The sequence below is a fragment of the Sinocyclocheilus rhinocerous genome, unplaced genomic scaffold, assembly GCF_001515625.1.
Source record: "Sinocyclocheilus rhinocerous isolate Xijiao unplaced genomic scaffold, SAMN03320098_v1.1 scaffold921, whole genome shotgun sequence".
Classification (NCBI taxonomy): Eukaryota; Metazoa; Chordata; class Actinopteri; order Cypriniformes; family Cyprinidae; genus Sinocyclocheilus; species Sinocyclocheilus rhinocerous.
The window spans coordinates 667,859-687,347 of NW_015640057.1; the positions used below are offsets into that span (position 1 = coordinate 667,859).

The 19,489-nt window shown below is 39.8% G+C and overlaps 1 protein-coding gene across 1 annotated transcript in view; it reads left to right on the forward strand.

Annotated features, from left to right (window-relative positions):
* The window catches only part of LOC107752478 (leucine-rich repeat serine/threonine-protein kinase 2-like), a 49,744-nt gene that overhangs the window by 12,355 nt on the left and 17,900 nt on the right, over positions 1-19,489 (forward strand). Inside the window, exons 15-33 of the mRNA XM_016568461.1 lie at positions 6,480-6,744; positions 7,929-8,111; positions 8,351-8,457; positions 8,540-8,603; positions 8,689-8,897; positions 11,898-12,148; positions 12,296-12,444; positions 12,549-12,642; positions 12,916-13,102; positions 13,181-13,362; positions 13,789-14,012; positions 14,105-14,232; positions 14,367-14,585; positions 15,395-15,596; positions 15,807-15,895; positions 15,986-16,173; positions 16,253-16,407; positions 16,623-16,769; positions 18,793-18,984. Coding sequence (XP_016423947.1) covers positions 6,480-6,744; positions 7,929-8,111; positions 8,351-8,457; positions 8,540-8,603; positions 8,689-8,897; positions 11,898-12,148; positions 12,296-12,444; positions 12,549-12,642; positions 12,916-13,102; positions 13,181-13,362; positions 13,789-14,012; positions 14,105-14,232; positions 14,367-14,585; positions 15,395-15,596; positions 15,807-15,895; positions 15,986-16,173; positions 16,253-16,407; positions 16,623-16,769; positions 18,793-18,984 — 3,235 coding nt within the window. The remainder of the gene's footprint in view (positions 1-6,479; positions 6,745-7,928; positions 8,112-8,350; positions 8,458-8,539; positions 8,604-8,688; positions 8,898-11,897; positions 12,149-12,295; positions 12,445-12,548; positions 12,643-12,915; positions 13,103-13,180; positions 13,363-13,788; positions 14,013-14,104; positions 14,233-14,366; positions 14,586-15,394; positions 15,597-15,806; positions 15,896-15,985; positions 16,174-16,252; positions 16,408-16,622; positions 16,770-18,792; positions 18,985-19,489) is intronic.

Below are 19,489 nucleotides of genomic sequence, written 5' to 3' on the forward strand. Positions count from 1 at the left end.
GATGGGGTTTTGTAAGAAAAATATCTATATTTAAAACTTTGTAAATTATTGTCACTGGCTTCCTTAACTTCTGTACGCATGTTCACAGGAGAGTCGAGTTTTGACATTTAATGTAGGATGTAGGCATAGTGGAAACTAAGGTGAGAATTGACAAATGTGGAAGTGCATTTTAATTTTAATACAAATCTATATTATAGCCAAAACAACTCACTTCTTTTTACAACTCACTCCAAAGAGAGACGTCAGTTCTCAACTTAGTTTCCGCTATACCTACGTCCTATGTTAAACGTCATAAAATCTAATCTAATCTATCTGTCTGTTTGATCGATATGTATGGATAGCCTTAAACCGTTCACATTTTTTCAAGTTTTTTAAAACTACTTGAAACTTTTAGTCAGGCTTATATTTTATATTTTATTCAGGAAGCTTGACTAACATTGTAACTGGACGTTGATTGCCATTCCTAGCAGTGAAGAACTGCTTTACCTTTATTTATATAGCGCTTTATACAATTCATATTGTGTCAAAGCACCTTTACAGTGTTAAACAGGAAAAATGTGTGCTGATAATGCAAGAGGACAATACTAAAAAGTACATTTTTCACTTAAAGTCAGTTCATTGTTGATTCAGTCAGTGATGTCATCATTCAGCTCAGTTCAGTTCTCTTCAAATAGTGTCTGTGAAAAACTGACAGAGTGTGTCTGCCTCCCGAATAACGCTAGGTAGATTGTCCCAGAGTTTGTGCGCTAATTAGGAAAATGATCTGCCGCCTGCAGTTGATTTTGATATTCTAGGTATTATCAAATGGCCAGAGTTTTGGCAGTTTCTTGCTCAAATGCTGAGGAGCTAAACTATTCAGGGCTTTATAAGTAATCAGCAATATTTTAAAATGTATACAGTGTTTAAAGGGGTCATATGATGCGATTTCAATTTTTCCTTTCTCTTTGGAGTGTTCCAAGCTCTTGGTGCATAAAGAAGATCTGTAAAGTTGCAAAGACTAAAGTCTCAAATCCAAAGAGATATTCTTTATAAAAACTAAAGGTCAGTGGCGCATCACACTTAGTGTTTGTGCAACAAAACCGCTCCGTGTCACTTTTCACGTCACTTTTACTCATTAGTGAGCAGGTTCTGATCAATCTGTCATCAATGTTTCACTAACTAGTTTTATTCTCCATATGAAATGACCTTAAACTGCCTAGAACATCACCCGTCACTTTTCCTGCATGGATTTATTTTTATTTGACATTTGGTTAATGCAGCAGCGCAGGTGAGCGGGTATGAAATTTTGATTTGTTCGCATCGGCTCCTGATTCACTCGTTTATCTTTTTATGTGATGCCGTTTCTCTTTTGTTCCATTGATTTAGTTAAAGCGGCATCATTAGCAGCTCTTCAAATATTCCTTCCGAAGCTTCGATTCAAACGCGAGTTTTGAGCAGAGTAGAGTAGCGCTTGTTTTTTGTCGTTTCTCTGATCACAAATTCAGACATGGTTTTATGTTTACGCGGCTCGATGCAACGCAACGCGTAAAAAGACAGTATAAGTCATTATAATCCGTAATTATGTCCCCACTGGATGCAACAAATGCCTCGTTTATAATGGGTTTTAATGTTTTTGTCTCGTCGCTCCGGCCGGGACAAGGCATCACAATATGGCAAGGGGTGTAACATTTCTGTCACACGCTTGAGGTATTCGGCCAGTCACAACGCACTGGATAGCAGGCCATTCACAGCACAACTCGCTTTTCAGAACGATGCGCTTTGTAAAAATCGACGCGTTTCAGAAAGGCGGGGGATAGAGGAGAAACAATAATGTACTGTATGTGGAAAATAATGTGTTTTTTGAACCTTAAACCGCATAAACACATTTCATTACACCAAATACACAAAATAATGTACTTTTTAGCAACATCATATGACCCCTTTAATAGGGAGCCAGTGAAAAGCTGACAGAATCGGGCTAACATGGTCATACTTCCTGGTTCTAGTAAGAACGTCTCAGGTTACGTATGTAACCATGGTTCCCTGAGAAGGGAACGAGACACTGTGTCCTCTAGAGGTCACTATGGGGAACGCCTTCAGCGTGACCGTTGTCTGAAGCATACATCTAAACACGACAATAATATTGGCCGGCAACAGCCTGTGACGTCATCACCCGGGGAGAACCGGGGCCTAAACCAACTCAGAGAAAGGGAACGAGGCTGACAGCGCGTAACCCTTACCATACAGGATTTTAGAAAGTGTGCAGAATGCTTAGCGTGCACACTTACCACAATGTGGATTTTAGAAAGTGCACAGAAGCTCAGCGTGTGCACTTACCATAGCATGGATTTAGAAACACCATTGCTTAAGGGGTAACCGAAGCTGTATTAAACCAGCCTAGGAGCCCTACGTGACTGTGGCACGCTCACAGAACAGACTCCGAAGCATCTGCTCACAGATGCCCAGAAGGGAGCGGCGCACTTGCAAGAGGCCCTTCATGGTGACACTTAACAAGCAACCCGCCAGGGAGGCAGAAGATGGCCCAGCTACCTGGCATGACTGCTATCCGGAGCTCAAAAGAGCGGAGGCCCAACTTCAAAAATAGAAGGGGGACTCGGACGCTCAGATTGAGAGGGGCGTGCTCGTATGAAACCCCCAAGGGCACTGCTAAGCTCGATTACTGGTTCAACCATAAGGGCAGTGTGACAGGGAGGACCCGCGGGCTTGACCGTCTATGGAGCGTTGAGCTCCTCAACGCCTCAGTGAGAGGAGCTCTAGCTCAGAGAACGTGCATGACGGTTAAGGAAAGACTCAAATCTCAGGAGACCCCTCAGGGTGAGAGATAAGTAGCGCACCCTGGCCAGAGGATAGGGAGTATGTCACAAAGCATGTATTCAGAAGAGTACTAGCCCGCGAGAAGGACCCGCAGGTCCTGAGGTTGCAGTGGTATACTGGGGACCTGATGCTGGGAGGCCTCCGCAGAAGCCCAGGCTGCGTGTCAGTATCTGGATCAGCTGGATCAGTAACGATGAGTGAAACGATCACTATAATCAGTCAACAGCAAGTCAGAAAACAAAACAGGTCTAGTAGCGCTGCACCGTCTCGACGGAAGTGCCGAAAAGTTCAGAAGGGGAAACTGGCGCATCAAGAAGAAAGCCCTTCTCTTTCTACCCTATATCCGCCAGATTCACCCACAGATGTTTCTCCGTAACCACCATGGATCTGCCAATGGCACTGGTGGCCTGCTTAGTGGCACAGAGAGCAAGATCTGTGGTGTGACGCAACTCAGCCATCTCATCACGGGATAGACCCTGACCTTTATCCAGGTCTTTCAGCAGATCAGCCTGATAAGCCTGAAGCACACCCATGGTATGCAACGAGGCTGCAGCCTGACCTGCTGATGCGTATGCCCTGCCATTCAAACGAGATGTATCCTGAAGGGGTTTGGACAGCAGGGAGGGAGCCTTAAGAGAAGATGTCTCCCCCATAGACAGATAGCAGGTCAGCATCTCTTCAACAGGGGGCATCTTCTCATAACCATTCTCACGTATCCCCTCGATGTTGGCATAACTAGTATGCTGGAATCTATGGATGCGAGCCGATAATGGATTTTTCCAAGCCTTCTCGATCTCCACATGGAGATCGGGAAGAAATGGAAGGCTCACCTGAGCTGGAGGGCTATGGCTAGAAAGAAAACGCGCGTCCAGGCGGCCTTGAGGAGTCACTTTCTTGGCCCGCTTCCACGGCAAGCCAAGCCTCGCCGTGGCGTGAGCCATTACCTCAAGCAGCTCATCATACGCGGGGCAGGAGGATTGGGAGGACTCCGTCTCAACTTCTTCGTCCTCATCTGACATCTCCTGCTCATCCTGGCTTGGAGCCAGCAGGGCACTAGCCGCTGGATCAGATGATGCAAGAGAGATAGCATCGTCGTCCAGCATCTCACTCTCGTCCGTGACTGATGAGCGCGAAAAGAGAGACAAACAAGAGTGGAGCTTTTTCATAGGAAACTGCCCCCTCAAGGACATTGCAATATCAGGTGTCAAATAACGAGGACACGGATCCACACACTTCTTAAACGCCTTACTAGTGCTCGCCATGGTAAAGAAGAATAATTCGTTCTTACCGGAAATGCAGGCTTCAAACAAACGAACAAGAGGATGTCATGTTCTCCCGGCGCCCTTTTATACTGTGGTCGCACCGGGTGATGACGTCACAGGCTGTCGCCGGCCAATGTTATTGTTGTGTTTAGATGTATGCTTCAGACACCGGTCACGCTGAAGGCATTCCCCATAGCAACCTCTAGAGGACGCAGTTCGAAGTTCCCTCGGAAGGGAACTCTTGCTTCTGCATTTTGGACCAGTTGGAGTTTGTTTATTAGGCGCGAAGAGCAACCACCCAATAAAGCATTACAACAATCTAACCTAGAGGTCATGAACGCATGAATTAACATTTCTGCATTTGACATTACGAGCGTAGGTCGTAATTTAGATATATTTTTAAGATGGGAAAAATGCGGCTTTACAAATGCTAGAAACATGAATTTCAAAGGAAAGATTGCTATCAAATAGGTTCCTAACTGATGATGAAGAATTGACAGAGCAGCCATCAAGTGTTAGACTTGTTGTGGGATGCAATTTTTTTACCATAAATTGATTTATTTGTGGCAACCCACCACAATATCAAAACTGACCACCACAAATAGATTTTCCAAAAGGCTTTGACTAAACATGAGCACTGCACATTTCAAAATCAAAACGTGGCACGGGTGTTTTTATATCACTGTATCTGTGAAGGAAACCGACTGTCTTTAGAAAATGTTGTCAATGTCATTTCATCTTGCATAATGCCTGATAAAGCAGCGTTTGTGAGCTCAATGCTGCTTTGTGTACAGCCATTACCGGGGAAACCTTTATTTCTCCCACTCCAAAAGCACCTCCTGCTGGCAGAGAATTACTTTGCATTTTCAATAAACCCGTCTGATTTACATAGCAAACACAAATGTTGCTTGTTATCAGAAATAATCTACTCTAGAAGGACTTTGCTGATGTTATTGTTTTTGGTGGTTATTATGGGAGGGGGTTCCCCCATTCTCCAAAGGCATTACTCTGTGAAGTATGAACAAGAATACTAGTGCTCGCCATGGTAAAGAAGAATAATTCGTTCTTACCGGAAATGCAGGCTTCAAACAAACGAACAAGAGGATGTCATGTTCTCCCGGCGCCCTTTTATACTGTGGTCGCACCGGGTGATGACGTCACAGGCTGTCGCCGGCCAATGTTATTGTTGTGTTTAGATGTATGCTTCAGACACCGGTCACGCTGAAGGCATTCCCCATAGCAACCTCTAGAGGACGCAGTTCGAAGTTCCCTCGGAAGGGAACTCTTGCTTCTGCATTTTGGACCAGTTGGAGTTTGTTTATTAGGCGCGAAGAGCAACCACCCAATAAAGCATTACAACAATCTAACCTAGAGGTCATGAACGCATGAATTAACATTTCTGCATTTGACATTACGAGCGTAGGTCGTAATTTAGATATATTTTTAAGATGGGAAAAATGCGGCTTTACAAATGCTAGAAACATGAATTTCAAAGGAAAGATTGCTATCAAATAACACACCGGTTCCTAACTGATGACAAAGATTTGACAGAGCAGCCATCAAGTGTTAGACAGTGTTCTAGATTATTACATGCAGAGGCTTTTGGTCCAATAATTAACACCTCTGCTTTTTCACAATTTAGCAGTAGGAGATTACTAGTCATCCAGTTTTTTATATCAGCTACGCATTCCGTTAGTTTTGGAAATTTTGGTTTCGTCTGGCCACAAAGAAATATAGAGCTGAGTATCATCAGCATAACAGTGAAAGCTAACACCATGTTTCCTGATGATATCTCCCAAGGGTAACATGTAAATCGTGAAAAGCAACGGTCCTAGTACTGAGCCTTGAGGTACTCCATACTGCTCTTGTGATTGGTATGATACCTCTTCATTCACTGCTACGAATTGATGACAGTCCGATAAGTAAGATTTTAACCATGCCAATGCAATTCCACTAACGCCAACATGATTTGTGATTCATGATTTCATTTGTAACTTTGATGAGAGCATTCTCAGTACTATGATACAGTCTAAATCCTGACTGGAAATCCTCACATATACCATTTTTCTCTAAGAAAGAACATAGTTGTGAGGATAATACCTTTTCTTGTATTTCTTTCGAATGACAATGATGAATTAATAATATTCAGAAGAGGATCTATGATTTCTGGAAGCACCTGTTTTAGTAGCTTAGATGATAAATATATATATATAGAGAGAGAGAGTATAACATACATGTTGTTGGTTTAGATGATTTAACAAGTTTATACAATTCTTCCTCTCCTATAGCAGAGAATGAGTGGCATTTTTCCTCAGGAAATCTATAGTGCACTATCTGATGCGATACTGTAGCTGTCAGCTGCATGGTTGTAATTTTATCTCTAATAGTGTTGTTTTTGTGCAGGTTTGTGATCGGGGGGCTCCTCTGGTTTTGCTGGAGCTGCTGGTTTCTGCAGGTGTTCATGAGCAGCAGTTACGTGGAGCTCTGAGCGTGTGTGTCAGGAGGGGCGATGACCCTGCGGTCACCCTCCTCCTCACCCGTCTGGGGCTGGACCACACCAACAATGCCCTGTGCCTCGGGAGCTTCCGCCTCGGAAAAATGAAGGCGATGTGGCTCAGCGCTCTGCTCTCGGAGCACAAAACCCAGACTCCAATCAACAAGAAGAACAGTGAGTCTGTTCACATGATCTGGCAGTTGTCATGTATTTGACATGCATGTTCTGGAGCCATGACCACTTTTACTTCAGTCTGGCTTTGTTTTCTTTATAACAATTTCAGAATATTTCTTCAGTAGAGATTGCCCCGAAATAAAGAAGTTTTGAGAATAATAATAAAAAAAACTGTTTAGAATATCAGAAAAAAAGGATAAAACATTTTAGGATTAGGATTACTTTATTTGTCCCCAAGGAAATTTGTCTTGGACATAATGGCTGCCACAAACAAGAATACATAGAATTATAATACAATAACAACACACACACACACAAAAAACATAAGTGTCTTCAATACCTAAAATATTTTATTCTTTATCACACCCCAAAAATAATGTAATGTACATAACTAGCAAAGTGTATCATGTTTTTAAAAACAGTATTTATTATGAAAATAATATCCTTTACATGAATATACATAAGTATGAACTGAATGTAATATTTTTGGATACTTAATTGCACATTTATGCAATTAAATTAAAATATGTTAATTGCTGAACTTTAATTGTAATTTCTATTAATTTCTATTTAAACTTGTATGTCATGTATTTAAATATATATTTTTAATTACACATTTCTAATAATGAAGTTGCAGTTTAGTACATTAAAAATCAAAACCTGTAACTTGAAATTTTGTATCGAATAACACACTGGAGTTAAAATTCTAGTCAAGTACTTTACATGTATTTTAGTATGTTAGTCAACACATCAAAATACCTGTAACTGTACTTTAAAGCTCAACAAAAAAATATTAAAACATAATGATTAAAAATGTACTTTAAAATAAAACGTTTGATTTGACATTATTACAAAGTGCACTTTTTTACCCTTTAACTGATATCTCTACCACATGGTTGAGAAATGCATACACAATAAATACAGTAAATATTTTGAATTATTTTGCATTAAAAAAAGAACTTTCGCAGAAAGTTTCAAATTTGCCAAGTTGAAATCACTTGTCACTTCATGGTTTCCAGTAAAACATATGGCATAAATAACATCCTTGTTATTTTCAATACACTGATTTAACCTTTTTTTTGCACTTTATAAACAGTACAGTATGTAGAGAATTTAAATCTACTAACTAAAATCTAAAATCAGCCTGACTGTTGTTGGTAAATCTTGTCCTTGTGTCTTTCAAGGTAAAGGTCAGCGTTTGGCCAGACAGATCTTGTCACTCCAAAGAAACAAAGGGTTTTTGGGAGTTGGTAGATTACGGAGTGATGCCAGCACATCAGAATATTTCACAGATGAGGAAAGTGACGACTCACACATTTCCTTAGATGAAAGCTTGGTCTTAATGTTTGATGAAATGGAGAGTGATGGTAAGATGATTCTCACATAAATACATGACATACAAGTCATTTAAGTGGATGTGGGTCATTTTTCGTTGCCTTTTCAACCTCTTTATATGTTGAAAATATTTGGATGTATTGATAATTATTGAATTATTCAGAATCAATATAGATATGAATGCAATAGATATAAATGCAAGTTAATTTAATCTGCATAATATAATTTTCTATATTATTTGTCTGAAAGAATTCATGTTTTCCATTGGTAGGGAGCGATGAGCCTTCACAAGGATTGTTGCTTTTCAGTGATTCCCCAGAAGTGGGCAGGAAACCTGCTTGGAGACATCACAGTCGGCGTAGACGTGCCAATTCAGAGGTACCAGAAACAGACACACTTTTGGTGTTCTTTGTGCTTGGATTTTAACAATGATTTGAACCATTTTAATGTCTTTCTACAGGGATGCCATGGTGAGACAGATCCAAGTGTCCCTCTACATAAGCGGTTTAACTCTAACACTAGAGGTACACATTAAGAGCTGTCTGACTTGATAACTAGTCCTAAAAAGTTCACTTGTTACATCTGTCTTTTTTTGTTTTATATGTACAGGGCAGGGTTTTATTGAAAGCTCCACTCCTGCTGCTCTTCCTCTGGCCGTGGACAAAGAACCCATCCGTCTGCTCGACCTCTCAGGGAATGAGCTGGGCAATCTGTCCTGTTTGATGGGTGTGAGCGCTCTCAAACAGCAGATTGAAAACCTTCTACGGCTTGATTTGAGCAGCAACAATCTATCAGAGTTTCCCAGTGTTCTCTGTCAGGTAGAAACATTTTGACAGTGTGATTAAAGCAGTGTTATTAAAGTCAACATGAAACAGCTTTTGAAACCCATTCTCTAATGTTCACAGAAACATTGTGACTGCACATTTTAGTTATTATCAGTTCTAGTTAGTGCTGCACGATATTGGAAAAAACTCACACTGTGATATTTTGTTTTTCTGCAATATATATTGCGATATGAAAAAAAAAATCACCAGATGACTTGAATAGCTCTATTTGGAAAAAAAAAATAAATGATTGGGGGGATTTTGTAGGTGAGTAAATCAGCATAGGAAATAAACAAATTACAAGCATAGATAAATATAATTGAACAAAGATTCAAATGAAATGAACAGTGCTTTACATTTTTCAGGTAAGTCTAACAGTATTCAGGTACAGAAATAATCAAATGTAAAATAACACTGAAAAGTCTTCACTGTATAAATTAAATCTAATAAATCTGTGTTAAAGCTACAAAATTTTCTCACACATCCATTTTCTTTCTCAATTGTTTACCTTCACCTAAGCCATAAGTAACTGTGTTTACAAGGATAATTGCAGAGACATGCATTTTGACATAATTTCGCGCATATGTGTCATTTATAGACGCGGAATTCAGAGTTCACGTGCAATTGCGTGGCTCTACACTAGACGCGAGTGGCGCGGTGTGACGCGACAAAATTCTATGAACCCATTATAATCAGTGATGCTGTCTACACTGGATGCAGTGCGGCATGACAAATCCCCGACAGTAAACTGATGCTGTGTTCTATTTATGACGTACTGACACACAGTTCAAATGATGGTCGCTTTGTCGCGTCCAGGGTAGACAGACTTTATTGCGGCGTGGGGCGGCATGACACGACAGATTTCGCGTCCGGTGACACGGTGTCTGTGTGTGAGCAAAGAAAATGATCAGTATAAATATAACGGTCAGTATACTAAACATCGCACATCCTGCAATGTGACTATCGCGGATGCACACATCGCGATATCGATGCTGAAACGATATATCCTGCAGCCCTAGTTCTAGTATTATGAACGGAATCATAACAAATTAAATTAGGTTAAGTTCCCTTGTGAAAAAGAAATACACTTAAGGACGAAGTATACTTCAGTTTTTACAATTACGTGAGGGTCTGCTATACTGGGTAATTACACATTTTATGTCGCAATTTAATATATAAAGTACATTTAACGTATATTAACTTCAAATGTAATTAAATAACATACTACTATTAAAAAGATAATCAAGATGATGTGCTTCAGTTTGTTAGGCAATTACATCAAAACAAGTGTGCTTCTTTAAATCACAACAGGAGATTATCAAAACATTACTTAAAATGTAAATTCAAGTCACCTGGGGGCAGTCGTGGCCTAATGGTTAGAGAGTCGGACTTGTAACCTGAAGGTTCGAGTTTCAGGTCCGGCAGGGATTGTAGGTGGGGGGAGTGAATGTACAGTGCTCTCTTCCACCCTCAATACCACGACTGAGGTGACCCTTGAGCAAGGCACCGAACCCAACTGCTCCCCGGGCGCCGCAGCAATATGGCTGCCCACTGCTTCGATTGTGTGTTAACTGTGTGTGTGTGTGCACTTGGATGGGTTAAATGCAGAGCACAAATTCCGAGTATGGTCACCATACTTGGCCACACGTCACTTCACTTTATTTATATAGTGCTTTATACAATACAGATTGTGTGTCAAAGCATCTTTACAGTGTTAAACAGGAAAAACATGTGCTGATAATGCAAGAGGACAGTAGTAAACAGTAGATTTTTCACTTAAAGTCAGTTCATTGTTGATTCAGTAATGTCATCATCCAGCTCAGTTCAGTTCTCTTCAAATAGTGTCTATGCAATCAAGTCAACAATACTGCCAGAAATTGTGTCCCCACCTAAGCAAGCCAAAGGCAACAGTGGCAAGGAACCAAAACTCCATAAAAGTTCCAGAAGTTCATAAAGTCATTACTGCTGTGCTGTTGGGAAATGTTTGTGTTGCGTTAATTTAGCCACTGTAATGAATAAATAGGGTTATGTTTGTTTTCTTCTAAAAAGGGACTAAAAGTAAGCAGATCTAGCAGTTTTTAAGGCTTTTCTGTATGTAGAAGTACTTTCCCTCCATGCAATACGAAATACCTCTAGTTTTGTTTTCTTCCAACGCGCTCCATTTTCCCGGGCTGCTCTCTTTAGGGTGTGAGTGTGCTCGTTAAACCATGTTTTCCTTAATCTTCTTTAAGCTTAAAGAAGCAACCGTATCTAAAGTGCTAGAAAAGAGAGATAGTTTATAGTTTCTGTTACAACAAGTTTTTCTGTGCTATTGGATATGCTGAGGAATTGAGACTCAAGCCAATGATTTCGACAATGAGTAGGTCCTGAGACTGAGTTCAGAATGTCTACAAATGCTGATCCCAATGCATCTTTTACATTATCAACATTTATATTAAAATCACCAACAACTAAGACTTTATGTGTGTCTCATGTTTATAACAGTAATCTTGGGGGAGGGGGTAGACTCATTTAAAGTAATTTAATCATCTGGTTTTAGCCAGGTGCACATCTAGGTTATGATCTGTGATCATATGATTTACAGAAAGCACTTTCATAGAAAGGTATCTAATATTGATTAAGTCATTTATTAGTTGTTTATCTGTATTATATCTGTTTATTATTTTTGAACATCAATTATGTTGTTACCCTTAAATTTGTTTGGACATTTTTTGTCTAAAAAAACAACTTAGTAACTTACATTGATTTATAGGGTAATGGCGTTTTTTTATGTGCCAAATAAATACTGCTTTAATTAACTGTATAATCTGAAATATAGTATCTAGTAAATATCTAGCTAGTAATTAAAGTACATCTTTAATGTGTGTTTTGATTGTTTTGTGTTGATATGGATCATCATTTAATCTGGGGATTATTTCCTAACCATACTCAATACATTTTTCCCAGCAATTTATTAAAAGAGTTTTATTCAGTTGTGTATTTTTTTTTTCTTAGAATTTAAGAAGTCTTACCCGTCTAGATCTTCAAGGTAACCAACTGCAGTCACTTCCTGTGGAACTTCTGGGTTTGCCTGCATTAAACACACTCAATGTTTCTCGCAACTGCATTGGTCCTCTTCTGCTGCTGGACCCAACTGTGCTCAGTCCAGCCTTATGCCAGCTCAACCTGTCCTTCAACCAGATCACCGTCTTCCCCTTCCAGCTGGGGCAGGCGATGGACAGACTGGAGGAGCTCTCGTTGGAGGGGTAGGTTATGGGATAATAGTTTTTCTAGAGCACTGGTCTACTGTAATTTCTTCAATTTATTCTTATGGTTTTCTTATTGGATATACGCAAGTTTTAAAAAAAAGGACTGTACTCTACAAATTGACTGTATTTGTTTTTGTTCTTCAGAAATCAGATATCAGAACTGTCTCTCCCGCTCCGCCTGGCTGAATTGAAAGTTTTAGACATCAGTAAGAATCAAGTTAAAATCATTTCAGATAATTTCCTCACTGAATGTCTCAAGTTGGAAACTTTCATCGCTTCAGTTAACAAAATCAGTAAGTTTCCCCCTCTTTACTCTCTTTTCATGAAAATGATAATTCTGTAAAATTGTGTTTTGTTTATCACTACTGTTGTTATTAACACTCATGTTTTCATACAGGTTCATTGTCACACCTTCCTTCAAAGATAACCACTGTTAAATTATCACAGAACAATTTCACAACTGTTCCTGAAATAGTCATCAACTTGCCAAAGTAAGTGTTTTTTGTTTCTGTATCGTGTCTGCAGTAATGCACTTACAGTTGAAGTCTGTGTGGCAGGGTATTCCACCAGAATAAATGTTAAAATACATGCTGCAACCACAAGACTTCAAGATGATACTGTACACGCTAACATGAGACACATTAAAAGTCTTAATAATTGTATAATTAATTAATATAAACTGGTCAAAGATGCTGTTAATAAAGCCTAACTTGTTTTGAACCTCGAATGTTTTTTTGAAATACACAAACTCTTTTTCTGGATAGTTTGCGTTCGGTGGACATGAGAAATAACAGTATTAGTGTTCTGCCGGGTCCATCTTTCTGGGTCAGTGCAAACCTGAGAGAGCTGATGTTCAGTCATAATCACATCTCTGCGCTCGACCTGAGCGGCCCGGTGTACAAGTGGGCCAGACTGGAGAAACTTCATTTAAGCTCCAACAAACTGACTGAGGTATGATTCATAACACGCTCTGATTCAACTGAACACTGCAGTTTTGGTATATTTGTTTGTTTGTCTTTTGTGCTTTAGATCCCTCCTCAGATCGGTATGTTGGAGGACCTGACGTCTCTAGATGTTAGTCAGAATGAAGGTTTGCGCTCTTTCCCTGATGAGATGGGAAAGCTGGTTCATTTATGGGATCTACCTCTAGACGGTGTGCAGCTCCAGATGGACCTCAAACACATTGGGAACAAAACCAAAGACATCATCAGGTCTAAATCTAGACATTATTTCTTGCTTGCGTTTTAGCTTGTACAGTAAATGCATCAGTGATCAGTTGCCATATCTGTGGTGTTGTTCAGATTTTATTTTATTTAATTTTTGGGTCAGTATTGTCAGACAATAATATTCGATCTTGTTTGTCAAATAATATATTCTTGTATACTTGTTACATGTAAATCTTAGAATTATGATTATATTGTGTTTAGTATTTATCTTTTAGTGCTGTTTTATAATACCAGCTATTACATCAGTTTAAATGTTGTTCTGTTTTCCTAGAAACTTAAGTTTTAAGAAAAGTTAGGGAGGTGCCTTTTAATATGGCCACCTATAATATCTTGTTTCAAATGCAAATAACTTGTCAAGCTATTTCGAGACTTTTCTATTGGTTCAGAATGTGAACGCTGTGGTTCTTACAGGTTCTTGCAGCAGCGTCTGAAGAAAGCTGTCCCGTATTACCGCATGAAACTCATTGTGGTCGGCAGCCCATGTAGCGGGAAAAGTTCTTTGATTCATCAGCTGATGAGACTCAAACGCTCTCAGTGGCGATCTGATCTCCACACCGTCGGCGTCAGCGTCAGAGACTGGGTCATCAAAAACAAAGACAAGAGGAACATGCTGCTGAATGTTTGGGAGTTCTCAGGTAAGCATCTGCACAATGCTAGCATCATATCAAATATGGAAAAATGGCAATAGGAAATAGCAGGTTTTTCTCTTTCTGTTGTTGTTGTGCAGGTGGTGAAGAGTGCAGTGGATTTCACCCTCACTTTATGAGCTCCAGGGCGCTCTACCTAGTCCTGTATGACCTGAGTAAAGGACCCAGTGAGATAGACACTATCAAACCCTGGCTCTTTAACGTTAAAGTAAGTTTAACATTTAGCTCCTTCTAGCAAGTAGTATCAAAAGATTCGTTATACAAATACAAAACCAGACCAAACTGATTTGGTTTAGATTATAAAAGAGCATGATATATATACTTATACTGTGTTTTTCTCAGGCCGTAGCTGGACAGTCTCCTGTGATTGTGGTTGGAACTCATGCAGATGTGTGTGAAGAGCACCACCTACAGGAGCGTGTTCTGAAGCTGCGAGAGGAGCTGCTGTCTCAACCGGGCTTTCCAGTGATCAAAGAGAACCACATACTATGTGCCTGTGAGGAGTCTGACTCCATCAGCAGGTTGCGCAAAGCCATCTGTCGGGAGCTCATTGGGTTCAAGGTGATTTACAAAATGTAGTTTTCCTTGGCACTAATTAGCAAATATTATCATTGATTTAAACCAATAAATTGGATTACTTTTAAAAAGCCCCATTAAAGTAGTCAATATAAATGTTGGTTATAATTTAAAGGGGTCATATGATGTTGCTAAAAATAACATTATTCTGTGTATTTGGTGTAATGAAATGTGTTTATGCGGTTTAAGGTTAAAAAAACACATTATTTTCCACATACTGTACATTATTGTTTCTCCTCTATGCCCCGCCTTTCTGAAACGCATCGATTTTTACAAAGCTCATCGGTCTGAAAAAGCGAGGTGTGCTCTGATTGGCCAGCGATCGGGCGTGTTTAAACGAGGCATTTTAGGAGGGTGTGGACAAGTCTTAACTTTTATAAAGAATATCTCTTTGGATTTGAGACTTTAGTCTTTGCAACTTTAGGGATCTTATCTATGCACGAACAGCTTGTAACACTCCAAAGAGAAAGGAAAATTTGAAATTGCATCATATGACCCCTTTAATTCTTTTTGAGGCCAAACTTTTTTTTTTTCTTTTTTGGTGCATGTCAGCTGATGTCAGACCTGCCATGATGAATTCATTTTGAGATTTGATTGGAAAGCTACAGTGAGGGGGGAATTTGCAATTTGCCAAAAAAAAAAGAGAGAGAAAACATTGCATACATGTTGTTTTCGTAACAAGTATTCTTTTTAAAAGTATGCTAAAGTGTAATTATTTGTCACAAGGGTGATCACATCTTTTAAACAGGTTTTCGTTGTATTTGTTTAATGTACTGTGTCTGTGGCATTGGCAGATCCAGGGTCAGCCGGTAATGGGGCAGCTGATTCCAGAGTGTTATGTGGAGTTGGAGAGGAGAGTTTTACAGGAGAGGTCACATGTACCCACTGATTTCCCAGTGCTCAGACACAGCAGACTACTGGAGATCATACAGGAAACACAGCTGCAGCTAGAGGAGGGAGAGTTACCCCACGCTATCCACTTCCTCAGTGAGGCTGGTGAGAGTTGTTTCACTCCTGAATCCCTTTCTGATGTCTTCTTGCTGTTTATGTCCAATTTGTTGTTGTTTCTTCAGTTTTGGGCACATGCATGTTCCTAGGGATGTCCTTAATCACTTGTTATATATTTTTGCTCATTTTAGTTGCCTTATGTATTGGATTTATTGTTTTAACCTAGTAAACAGACCTTCTGTCTGTGTTTGTCTCCAGGTGTCCTGCTTCACTTTGATGATCCAGTGCTTCAGCTAAAGGATTTGTATTTCATTGACCCACAATGGCTTTGTAACCTCATCTCACAGGTTAAACATACACACTCGCACACACACACCTTGCTTCTCCCTGTGATTCGTTCAGAGCAGTAACGTCTTATCTGTTGTGTTGATTGACAGACGTTGACTCTGAGGAGCACTGGTCAGTGGGACACCACTAGAGGAGTGGTGCAGCGAACCACTGTCGAAAAGTTTCTGAACAAAAGTCGCTGTTTCCCCAAGGATCATCTGACTCAGTACTTCAAACTATTGGAAAAGTTTCAAGTAGCCTTGCCCTTCGGAGATGACCAGTTACTTATACCTAGCAGGTAGTGATAGGATCTCTTTTAATTAAATTGATACAAAGTGGTGTACGGTGGTAGTTTTTCTTGTTTGATATGTCCCCAGCCTGTCAGATCAAAGGCCGGTGATTGAGCTTCCCCACTGTGAGAATTCAGAGGTGATTGTTCGGCTTTATGAGATGCCGTACTTCCCCATGGGCTACTGGTCCAGACAGATCAGCCGTCTTTTGGAAGTGTCTGCTTTCCTGCTCTACGGCAAAGGTAACACAACACAAACACTAGAAGTCAGGATAAATTATTCCTGTATCTAGTTGAACATTGCACTTGCCATGGCACAAGCATGGGCTTGATTCCCAAGGTACAAACATACTAATATAATGTATTACAAACGTATTGCTTGAATGCACTGTGAGTTGCATGGGTCTGCCAAATGAATAGCAAGTAAGACAGTTTGTGAATGTGTGTGTACTCTACAGAGAAAGCATTGAGACCAAACCGGATCTACTGGAGGAAGGGCATCTATCTGAGCTGGTCTGCTGAAGCTTACTGTCTGGTGGAGGCCTTGTCTCTAGAAGAGAACCCTGCTAGCTTCATCAAGGTCACCGTCCCCTGCTCTCGCAAAGGTAAAAGAGAGGTGTTTTCTTTAGGCCATCCTAAATAGTACAGTAATAGTGATCAGCTCATGGGAAATATGAATAATTAATCATAACTAGTTCAGTGGTGACTACGATGTGGTGATGCGCTTATATTGTGGGAATGTTGATGGTGTGATGTTGATAATGGTATACTGGTCATGATGATGTTGATGTCATGATGATGGTTTGATGATTATTGTGATGGTGATTAGTGATGCATTTGATTGATGTGACGGTGATAGTGATGCATTTGATTCAATGATAGTAATGATGGTTGTAGGGGGGTTACAGAGTATTTGTTAAATATAAAAACAAAATATATATAGTGTGTTTGAGTGGTCCAGACGCTACAACAGTAATAGTGATGACAATTGTGATTTCATAATAGTAACGTAATAGTGATGACAGTGGTGACTACGATGTGGTGATGCGATTATATTGTGGGAATGTTGATGGTGTGATGTTGATAATGGTATACTGGTCATGATGATGTTGATGTCATGATGATGGTTTGATGATTATTGTGATGGTGATTAGTGATGCATTTGATTGATGTGACGGTGATAGTGATGCATTTGATTCAATGATAGTAATGATGGTTGTGGTGGTGATGATGACGATGTTGTGATGTGATGGTGGTAGTGATGCATTCGATTCATTGATAGTAATGATGATTATGATGGTGGTGATTGCGATAGTGTTGGTGATGTTGTGAGGTGATATGATGTGATGATTTTGATGATTATTATGATAGTGATGCATTTGATTCAATGATAGTAATGATGATTGTAGTGGTGGTGATTGTGATGATGTTGTGATGTGATTGTGATAGTGGTGCACTTGATTCAACGATAGTAATGATGGTTGTGGTGGTGATGATTGTGATAGTTTCAGTGATGATGATAATGATGAAGTTGGGATGTGATGGTGGTAGTGATGCAATAGTGATTCATTTGATTCAGTAATATTAATGATGATTTTGGTGGTGATTAGGGCTGCACAATAAATCGCATGCGATATTTAACGCGCATCTTGTCAGAAAGCTGGTTCTGTAATCAGCGGTAAATCTCCATCACGTAAATGCTGCTTTCACATTGAGCAGCATTAACTACACAGAGCCGTTGTTCACTGACGAGCTGCGCAAAAAATCGCGCGAATATGAACGTGGTTTTGCGCAGCTCGTCAGTGAACAACCGCATGCGATTTATCGTGCAGCCCTAGTGGTGATGATGATGTTGTGATGTTATGGTGATTAGTGATGCATTATATTCATTGATAGTAATGATTATGATGGTGGTGATTGTGATAGTGTTGGTGATGTTGTGATGTGATATGATGTGATGATTTTGATGATTATTATGATAGTGATAGTGATGCATTTGATTCAGTGATAGTAATGATGATTGTAGTGGTGGTGATTGTGATGCTGTTGTGATGTGATGGTGGAAGTGATGCATTCGATTCATTGATAGTAATGACGATTATGATGGTGGTGATTTGATTGCGATAGTGTTGGTGATGTTGTGAGGTGATATGATGTGATGATTTTGATGATTATTATGATAGTGATAGTGATGCATTTGATTCAATGATAGTAATGACGGTTGTGGTGGTGATGATTGTGATAGTGTCAGTGATGATGATGATGAAGTTGTGATGTGATGGTTGTAGTGATGGTGATAGTGATTCGTTTGATTCAGTGATAATGGTAATTTTGGTGGTGGTGATTATGATAGTGTTGGTGATGTTGTGATGTGATGCTGTTGTGATGAGATAGTGATGCATTCAATTCAGTGATAGTAATGATGATTGTGGTGGTGATGATGATTGTAATAGTGTCGGTGATGATGACTGTGGTGATTGACAGATGATTGTTATGGTGGCAATGCGATGTTATGGTGGTGGTGATGCTGATGTGATTTTAATGATAATGTATTGTTGAAGATGACGTGGTGGTTATGATGTTCTTTTGATGGCATTGTGTTGATAACGTTACCTGTCCTCTGTGTAGGTCGTGTGTTGTTTGGGCAGGTGGTGGATCACATTGACTCTCTGCTGGAGGAATGGTTTCCAGGCCTCCTCACCACTGACATCCGTGGCACTGGAGAGACACTGCTTAAGAAATGGGCTCTGTACAGCTTCAGTGATGGACAAAACTGCCAGAAAATTCTGCTGGAAGATCTACTCTCCAGCATCAATGCAGGTCTGTATCCATTCTGCTCACATTCAGAATCACAACTCCTTTAATGATAACCTTATCCAGACCTGGACCAGCCATCCAGCACCATACTGGATCCAGAGCAGCTGGAGATGGAGCTCTCTATGGAGTCTATGGAGTATTAGTACATGAATACATTTTTACATCTCTAATTCAGAGACCAAAAAAGAAATGCCTGTATTGCATGTAATCGGCTACCCTACCTTTAATCATGATTATTTTGCTCAAAAAATTTCTAAATTTGTCATGTTAACTTTTTATCGTCAGAATTTGACTAATAGATGGACTTACCGTGTTACTTACTGTGACTGTCAACAAAGTAATGCAAGTAAAAAAACTAACAGTATTTTTTTCCTGAAGGAGATGGAGGCTTCGGCTCTGTATATAAAGCCGTGTACAAGAATGAAGAAGTCGCTGTGAAGATTTTCAATAAACATGCATCTACACTTTATGTTCATCGGCTGGTACGGCAGGTGAGTTATGCTATAGA